This window comes from Zerene cesonia, unplaced genomic scaffold (genome assembly GCF_012273895.1).
Source record: "Zerene cesonia ecotype Mississippi unplaced genomic scaffold, Zerene_cesonia_1.1 Zces_u003, whole genome shotgun sequence".
Lineage (NCBI taxonomy): Eukaryota > Metazoa > Arthropoda > Insecta > Lepidoptera > Pieridae > Zerene > Zerene cesonia.
The window spans coordinates 1,923,362-1,932,843 of record NW_024045133.1 but is presented as its reverse complement, the minus strand read 5'-3'; the positions used below and the strand labels follow the sequence as shown (position 1 = coordinate 1,932,843).

At 34.7% G+C, this 9,482-nt stretch overlaps 1 protein-coding gene across 1 annotated transcript in view; it reads right to left on the bottom strand.

Moving 5' to 3' along the window:
* Nucleotides 1-2,140: 2,140 nt before the first annotated feature.
* Nucleotides 2,141-9,482, bottom strand: part of LOC119838514 — a 94,932-nt gene continuing 87,590 nt past the window's right edge. Inside the window, exons 12-20 of the mRNA XM_038364485.1 lie at nucleotides 8,887-9,013; nucleotides 7,786-7,894; nucleotides 7,293-7,378; nucleotides 6,662-6,783; nucleotides 6,178-6,249; nucleotides 5,436-5,557; nucleotides 4,343-4,460; nucleotides 3,521-3,548; nucleotides 2,141-2,814 (exon numbers count right to left, since the gene is read on the bottom strand). Coding sequence (XP_038220413.1) covers nucleotides 2,783-2,814; nucleotides 3,521-3,548; nucleotides 4,343-4,460; nucleotides 5,436-5,557; nucleotides 6,178-6,249; nucleotides 6,662-6,783; nucleotides 7,293-7,378; nucleotides 7,786-7,894; nucleotides 8,887-9,013 — 816 coding nt within the window. The 3' untranslated portion in view covers nucleotides 2,141-2,782. The remainder of the gene's footprint in view (nucleotides 2,815-3,520; nucleotides 3,549-4,342; nucleotides 4,461-5,435; nucleotides 5,558-6,177; nucleotides 6,250-6,661; nucleotides 6,784-7,292; nucleotides 7,379-7,785; nucleotides 7,895-8,886; nucleotides 9,014-9,482) is intronic.

Genomic DNA, 9,482 nt, shown 5'->3' with positions numbered 1-9,482 from the left:
GAAAAGAGAATTGAACGAGCGTGTAAGTCTCTGAATCGTCGACTGAGTTTAGCGAGCGAAGCTAGCGTGCCGCGGCAGCGTTTGATTGCCAGAATCGACTTCAGGACGTTTTCCACTCAAACAGAAAAAAAACAGAAGAAAAAAGAATATGGACCAAAATAAAAACTCAACCTTAATTCTAGTTCCAACAAGACTTCTCTAGAGAGACCTAGGCGTTCAGTTACAACTAGTTTTGACTAGTTAAAACTAGATATAACGAGTTATTTGTAACATATGTACCTAAATGTATTTTTATCGATTTAGGAAACATTTAGATATTATAATATATCAATATGAAAAGTTATATGTCTGTTGCACACAAAACTATCTAGTTTTAGATTAAAACACAGTTCTTATATAGTCGTAAAGGTTAGTGTTCATAATTAGTATTTAATATACATCTGTCAGCATCATTCCCTAAACCCTTTCCAACTCTAGTCGGTATTGATTTATTTTAATTTATAAAAGACTGTTCTATGTATATTTAACTTCAAAAAAAAAAGAAAAAACAACAAATCTATCATAAGCTATGATTATATAAGTAAAAAGATTAATCATTTATTCGTTTTCTTAGATTAAAAATACAGACATTTTTTCTTTTTCTTTTTTTTTCTTAACAAAGACTGAAAAGATTGACATCTTTTATATGGACCGTAATTAAATTAGTTAATTAGTCAAGCGTAGTCCCATTGCTTAGGTTCCATACCTAAAGGGCAAAACTGGACCCTATTACTGAGACTTCGCCGTCCGTCTGTCGGTCTGTCTGCCTTACGGCTGGTGACTGTATCGGAGAACCGGGATAGCCAGACATTTAAAATTTTCAGACATGATGTATTTCTGCTGTGTATGTGGTAACAAACTAGTCAACTTCAACCTAATGACATTAGCCTAAATTAGCCTTTCGTTTATTGGTCGATCTTAGTGTTTTAGGGATTTACTTATATAACCATAGACTAGTAGACACGCTTTTATTGAAGTGAAACTTCTTTAGAATCGTTGTGATTTCGTTGCAACGGAAAAACGACAGGTAAGAGACACAAATACAAAAATGTGTAGAATGAAGCCGGCAAAGAATGAGACAGAAATATACATACTATTTTATTCATTCTTTTGACGATTTATTGAAGTTTCACTTCTATCATGTGTGAATCGCACACACACCTTTTTTTATTTCGCCTGTATGTTTGTCTGTAACCGACTCCTTTAGGCTCAATTTCGACCCACTTTAAACGGACAGATTTAATTCAAACTTTGTATACTTAGGTTTTGTGACAATACAATAATTACATTAGTGTAGTGTGATTTATTTTTAGTTTTGAAATTATATTTTATTATTATTTATCATTAGATAAAATATGTTATTATTAACTATTAAAATCTAGTAAAATATTTTCATTTATTTTGACATAAATAATGAAATAAATAATACAGTTTGAGCTTTATCTTCTGGTGGATACGAATGATTTTTGTATATCTTTTACGCGATTTTTGCAACAAGGGAAAGTGTCTTCATGTGAGTTTAATTATTCTAGAATGTCTTATGAATCGCTGAACAGATAATGATGCAATTTAATAATTGTCTTAATATTAGAAATAACACAAGATTAGTCATATATTTTTAATATTAAGCTTTTTTCAGAGAATTAACTCTTCAATTATCATATTTTTACGGTCTGTTATGTATAATTTATTTATAACTTATTTATATAATTTGTCGCAATGTATGAGTCATTTCAACTTAAAATCTTATCTTAAAATCTTTTCAAACAAGTCTAGAATGCTTTATGTGCACCTGACAGTCTAGGGAGTTTGCTATGACGTCTTAAAGCAGGAGTAATTCAAGTGTGAGAACATGGTAGGCCACTGAGACTGACAAACGAGACGTCTTAAAGTAGTACTAATACCAGCGTGGGAAGGAGATATCACGACGTATATCTGTCTTCCTCCCACACTGGAATTAGTACTGTATTAAAACGTCACTAGCCCCTAAGTGGCTTCCTTTTTTTGGCGCAGTCATAGAATATGTAATTAATATTTAATATTTAAGTTAATGAGTGTAATTTTACTAATTTATTCTTTTTAGTTTTGTTTTTTTTCTAAATTATAATTATTTGTTGTGTCTCTGTATATTGTAATATGTATTTTTTCTTCCCAAATCTTTTATAGGTTAGGAATGTATTGAACAATAAATTTTAACATATTTACTATAAGTTGAATTGATGTATCAACATTATTATTAAATTAAAAAATCCATATAAAAAAAAATCTTTTGCAAAAAAGCAAACACATCAAACAATTTGGTTAATCTTTGAGAACGCGTTTTTCCGTAGTCGGTTAATGCTTTCACAAATTTTATTTTTGAATATTTCTGAACTTCATCTTATTGAGTATTACGCAAAGCATAATTGAATTTTCGCGTACCTTAGTTCAAACTCTAGTCTGTGTCAGTTTTTTTAACTCCGAAACGGCTCATCCACATCGGATGAAATTTGTCACGAAAGAAATAAATGCACATATCTATATTTCTCAATTACACACAAGAAAAATTCAGTTAGAAAGGGATGCCTATATACAAGTTGTATTGAGTTAGAGCGAAACAGATATATTCATAGCAAAACTGACACTAACTAACTACAAAACATTAATAGACATACTGAAGTCATAAATTTTATTACATTTAAGAAATAAATTTTCCTAATTTTTTTTTGTAATGTATGTTTGGTCGTGGGTTTATTAAAAACTGTTATGTTGCGCCGCGGCTGGTGGAAGGTGATTCTGAAAATAACAGTTTCAGTCAGTTTATTTATAAATGCTGAAAATTTAATTTAATTATAGCAGTTATTTCAATTGTTATGACTTTAACTTCGAAATATAATCAAAAGCCGTTCAGCCGTTTTTGGGCTACAGTAGTCTTAATAAAAAATATATACTTAATTTGGAAATAAGACAATCACACATTATTCAATCATACATCCTACTTATATTATAATAATACGAAAGTTTGTAAGGATGCGTGTGTGTTTGTTGCTCTTTCACGCATAAACTGCTGAACCGATTACAATGAAATTTGGTACGTAGACAGCTGGCCAACTGGAATAAAATATAGGCAACTTCTTATCCCGATATTCCTACGGGATACGGAATTACACGGGTGAAACCGCGGGGCGCAGCTAGTCTTACATAATATTTTACATTTAAGAAAAGTATGAATAAAAACTTCATAAAGTATGTAATCACAATCACACTAATATAATAAATGTGAAACCTTGTTTGTTTGTCCGTCAATCACGCTGAAAGTACTCAAACGGATTTTGATGAAATTTGGTATACAGACAGGGTACGAGCTGACTTGGGTGATGGGATACTTTCTATCCCGATTAAATGCTCTCTTGGGATAAGACGGGACCCTTGACATCCGGACGGAGCCGGGACGAGCGTCTAGTTTACAATATAATTAATAAAAACAATAATATATATTTACCTATAGAACTCGATACTGTAACACCATCCTGAAAAATATATATATATTTATAAATAAAATAGAAAAAAAATATATATTGTTTGTCTGACTTTGCACATAAAATTTGGTAGTAAGTCATATTGTATAGTTATTTTAGTTGTATAGGAGTGATATCCTACTAATATTATAAACGCGAAAGTGTGTAAGTATGGATGGATATATGTATGTGTGGATGTTTGTTACTCTTTCACGCAAAAACTAATGGGCCGATTACAATGAAATTTGGTACGTAGACAGCTAGACAACTGGAGAAACATATAGGCATACTTTTAATCCCGATATTCCTACGAGATACGGACTTACGCGGGTGAAACCGCGGAGCGCAGCTAGTTCTTTGTAAACGTGAAATTTTTAAAGAATATAAAATATTTGATTAATCAGCGGGATTCGAACCCGCGTCCTTTTGCCTAGCCGTATCAACGCCTAGCCTCTCGGCTACCCGTGATCCCGCCACAGTAATCGAATCTCTTCTACTCTTTCGGATCTCTCTCATTTCAATAAGAGTTTTTTGCAAAAAATTATATATAAGATTACTAGCTTTCCGCCCGCGGCTTGGCCCGCGTGGAAATCGCCTTTCCCAATGTCTAGACCTAAAACCGAACCTAATTGTCCCGTCGCAAGTTCAATTCTATCTTTCCATCTATAAATTCCATCGAAATCGGTTCAGTGATTTAGACGTGAAGGCGCAACAAACACGATAGACGGAATAACTATCGCATTTATGATATTAGTAGGGATACATAAGAGAAAAAAAGAGTTTAGAAAGCACGATTAGACACGCACGCTAGCGATGCGCGTGCGCTGCACGGTGAGGCTGCGCTGCGGCAGGCTGCAGTCGGGCTCCACGCGCAGCGACGAGTAGATCTCGCGCAGGATCAACAGGATCGTGTCCTCCGACTCCCTGGAAATATATGTCTTTTTATTTTTTTTGTGATTTTTTAACTATTTTGAGATTTTATCTATAGCAGACCCGCAGATTGCTACCAAATTGTGGTGCTGTTGGGACGATTCCCGAAACCTTCCATCTTAATTGGCAAACACCGTGACAAACACTTTTATGCTCACAATCAACAATTCTTATAACAGGTAATAAGAGCAGTGGTGGCTCAATGGTGAGGGCTTACAGCGAAAAGTCGGAGGTTCGAGACCGGGCGAGCGTGCAAGAGATACATTGATATTTCAATTAATCTGCTCATAATTCACATCATCACAACTCGAAACAGCTTAGGACAACATCGTGAGGAAATCGGCATGTCCGAGAATAAAAAGTTCGACGACATGTGACATCTGCCAACCCGCACTTGGTCAGCGCGGTGGATTATGGCCTCCTATGAGGGTTCACCTCATAGGAGGCCTGTGTCCCAGCAGTGGGAGCATATATGGGATGATGATGATGATGATTAGGATGATGAACACATAAATTAGTAGATATTAATAAACAATGCCAAGTCACATGTAGACACACCTCACTAATGGAACACATGCACATAATAGAGTTAAAGTATATGTTAGTAACTCAAGACAATAAAAATATAGCATTTTTTTTAGCTACAAGACAGAAAAAAGAAAAAAAATATGAAAAACCATGTGAAAAATCTGCACCAAACATTCGTCAGTAGCTTACGAAAGCAAGTGACTCACAATAATACAAAAGAAAAACAAAAGAGGGGGCAAAAAAAAACAAACAAACAAACGAACAAACTGGCCCACTCACCAAGTGTCACATCACAGCTTACAAACACTATTAACACAAAAAAAAAAGACAAATCTTCTTAACCAACCACCAAAAACGCACGTATCACAGCCAACAAACACAAGTGACTCGGAAAATACAAAAAAAAAAAATAATAACTCATTCAAAAACAAACAAACTCACCAATAGCACACGTGGGACGTCATAGCGAACAGGTATTCGTTGATCATCTCGAACGGGGCCTCTTGCAGCACGTAGTCCACTCGGCGGCCGTCGTTCAGGCGGCCCAGCATTTCGGGAGTCGCCTACAAACAAACAAATAAAAAAGAAATACAAAAAAAATCTGCGAAATACACATTACTATACATCACATAGTATAAAACAAAGTCGCTTTTTCTATCTGTTATTATTTAAAACTACGCAACGAATTTTGATGGTTTTTTTTTTTAATAGATACGAGCCAACCAAGAAGATCTTCCTCTTATTTATGTATTTTTCGACTTTTATATGAGCGAAACCGCGGGTAAATGCTAAATTAAAACAAATGTAGGGTAGTTTACTGTAAATAAATCTGAGATTTTTTTATGTATACATTCAGGTTAAGAAGCTGTTTGGCCGCCATTATACCCCTTTTTTATAGTGGGGAAATCTTGCATAGATACCCGCGGCCCCCGGGGAAGAGGTTGTGGGTTATGTCGGATTCCCACCGACTAAAACCCCACTGTGTTCCGTCGAGCCATCTTAGTGAAGGGGCCACGGGTGCTTGTTAGAATTCGTCCGCGACCCCCTCGGATACCCCTAAAACAACCTTTGCCGATTCATTCTATAATAATAATTCTTATCCGACTAAACTTTTACATTTTTCTTTTACCGATTCCAGTTTTATTTAAACAATTTTCAGAGTAAAAGAAAAAAAAATCCTCACCTGCGGCTCTTCGCCTACTTCCTCTTTGCACTCTTCCGCCAACTCTTCCTTCTCCATCTCTTCTTCGACAACCTGAAAGAGAATGCTCATTTTATACACTACTTATATATAGAACTAGCATGCCGCCCCGACTCCGCTAATCTATACTAATATAATATATCTGACTAGTTTGTTTGTTTGTATGTTTGTTTGAAAGCTCTAATCTCAGGAACTATTACTGGTCCGATTCGAAAAATTCTTTCAGTGTTAGATAGCCCATTTATTGAGGATGGCTATAGGCTACATAAGTATCACGGGCGAAGCCCGGGCGGACCGCAAGTAAACACATATAAATATACACATATAATATACACATATAAATAATATATTGTGGAAATGACGAGAAAATTTTGCTTGCTTTTTTTGGCTTTTGGAAACTTATTAAACACATACACACGTACGCACACACACACACGCACACGCACACGCACACACGCACACACACCTTCTCGAGCTGGTCACTGGACGGCGGCTGCGTCTTCCACATGCTGGACCACGTGCTCTTTATGGACTCGATCAGCTTCTGCTTGATGTCGGCGCCGAATCTCGTCATCGTGTCCTTCAGTTCTGTAACGAGACGTTTATTTATTTATTTATTTTATCCTACTTCCTACTAATATTATAAATGCGAAAGTTTGTAAGGATGTGTGTATGTTTGTTGCTGTTTCACGCAAATACTACAGAACCGATTGCAATCAAATTTGCTACGTAGACAGCTGGACAATTGGAATAACATATAGGCAATTTATCCCGATATTCCTACGGGATATGGACTTAACCGGGTGAAACCGCGAGGTGCCGCTAGTCTTCCATATATTCATTAATGCTATAGTAGGCTCTCTGAACTAATACATTTTTAATTCAGTTTTTTTTATAATTTAGCACTCCTAGGGTATTTAATACTTCGAGAAATTCTATTTCTATCTTATTATATTATTATCTTTTGTAGACCTAGCTACGTATACGACCTAGGAACTGTAAATCTAAACCGTACTCGAATCCATATGGAAGACACACCAATTTCATCAATGAAGTCCCAGAGGTCTCCATTTACAAACACACGCAAAAAAACTCACCCAAATGCATACGTTTCCTGCCCTTGTGGTGCGGTATCAAATAGGGTTTCACGTCTTTCAGCACTGGGTTTATCATTGGTTCGAGTCTGGAAGAAAACATTATGATGATTTAATGAGTATCCTTCTCCTTACCCTTCCCAAACAATTCCTTTATTCAATTAAATTCTCTATCTTCCATCGATACACTATTTCAAGCATTAAAATGATATTTCACATTGGTTGTGATGGTTCACAATCATCTCAATAGATGGCGTACGGTGTCCCTTGGGCACATGGAACCGAAAGAGAGAGAAAATATTTTGTTTGAATTTGAAAGTTTGAATTTAATAGTTTTAATTTGAAAGCTTACAATTTGAATTTGAAATTTTGAATTTGAAATGTTTTAATTTGAATTTGAATTGTTTGAATTTGAAAATTTGAATTTGAATTTGAAAATTTGAATTTGAATTTGAAAATTTGAATTTGAATTTGAAAATTTGAATTTGAAACTCACCGATAAGCGATTGGGTCGTAAGGGTGGAAAATGTTGAAGAAATTCTTGCATGTCGGCAGGCAGAACTGCTCCCCCAGCAACTCCACGCCGCGAATGCATTCGAAGATGGCTGAAAACGTATTGGACAACAATTTAAATTAAATAAATAATAACAATATTTAAATTAAATTAATATATTGATAACATTTTATACTAGTTGTCAGCCCTGACTCTACCCGGTTTACTTTCAAAAGAGTCAGTTATTTGAAATATTAAACAGTTATTATCCCAATCCAAGCGAAGGCAGACTCAACGAGCCAAAATTTATTAATATTAAATATTGAAATTTGATCAGCTGTTCTTGAGTTATATAGTTATGTAAGTGGTGTAACTAACAAAACTTTATTATAAATATATATCTAGAAAAAAAACTAGAATTTAATGGATTTTTGACTAAACAACTAGAATGATTTTTATTATTTTTTTAAGACTTATATATTACAAGAAGAAAATGTTTGCTCACTTAAAAACTTCGTATAAGTCGACCCTTGACTTTGGGCGCTATTTCTTGTTTTATTTATTTTTTTTATTAATTTAATTCACTAATAACTATGCATTAGTAGTAGAAATTTCTAAAAAAAAGTCTTTTACCTACTAGAATAAGAGACACTGCATTATCCATAAGAGTTAAATACACTCTATTGTTTATATCAATAAGAAAAACTGTATTACATATAAAAATTAAACACACTCTGTTATCTACAAGAATAAAAAACACTGTATTATCTAAAGCTATTAGAAACGCTGCATCACTGCATAGTATAAAACAAAGTCGATTTCTCTGTCTGTCCCTATGTCCCTATATATGCTTAAATCGTTAAAACTAGACAAAGGGTTTTGATGGCGTTTCGTTAATAGATAGAGTGATTAAAGAGGAAGGTATATGTATAATAACATCTATTAAACTACCCCGAAATTAACGCGTTCGACGCCGCGGGCAAAACTTATGTATAAGAGTTAGAAACACTTTACACACTCACGCGTTATACAAAACAATTAGAAGCACTGCATTATGAGTTCAAAGCACTCTTTTACCGACAAGAATTAGGAACACTGCATTACCTATAGGGCTGCCTAGGGCGAACAGCATATCTGGATGGAAGTCTAGCTTAGGATATTTCACCATTGGCTGTCCTGTACCCGCGTAGCCTTCCACGTACGACTTCTCCGTTACGTTTTCTGATGACATCTGTAAATCAGAAAAATATTATGGTGGGTTAATAAAGTCAGTTCAAAAATAGTTCAATTTCATGTTATTTATTAACCAACTTCAATAAAAAAGGAGCAAGTCAATTAATTAGACTTTACTTTTTGTGTAAACCCACAACTAATTATCTAACTAATTATCTCAGTAACAAACGTTACTGAGGTTTGCTACTGAGATAATTAGTTACTGAAATAATTTTTTATAGTTAAATTTTTATTTTTACCGCCTCCTTGGCACAGTGGTTAACCGTGAGCGTAGAACCGAGGGGTCCTTGGTTCGATTCTCGGTGGAGATGCATAAAAAAAATGTCCCTATCTGGTAGGACACAGAAGGCTGATCACCTACTTGTCCATATAGAAAATAGATCAGTGAGACAGATGTACCTAGTCTTGCCATAAATATTGTAATAAAGAAAAAAGAAAATTGTTAACTGCAAATAACATTTATTACT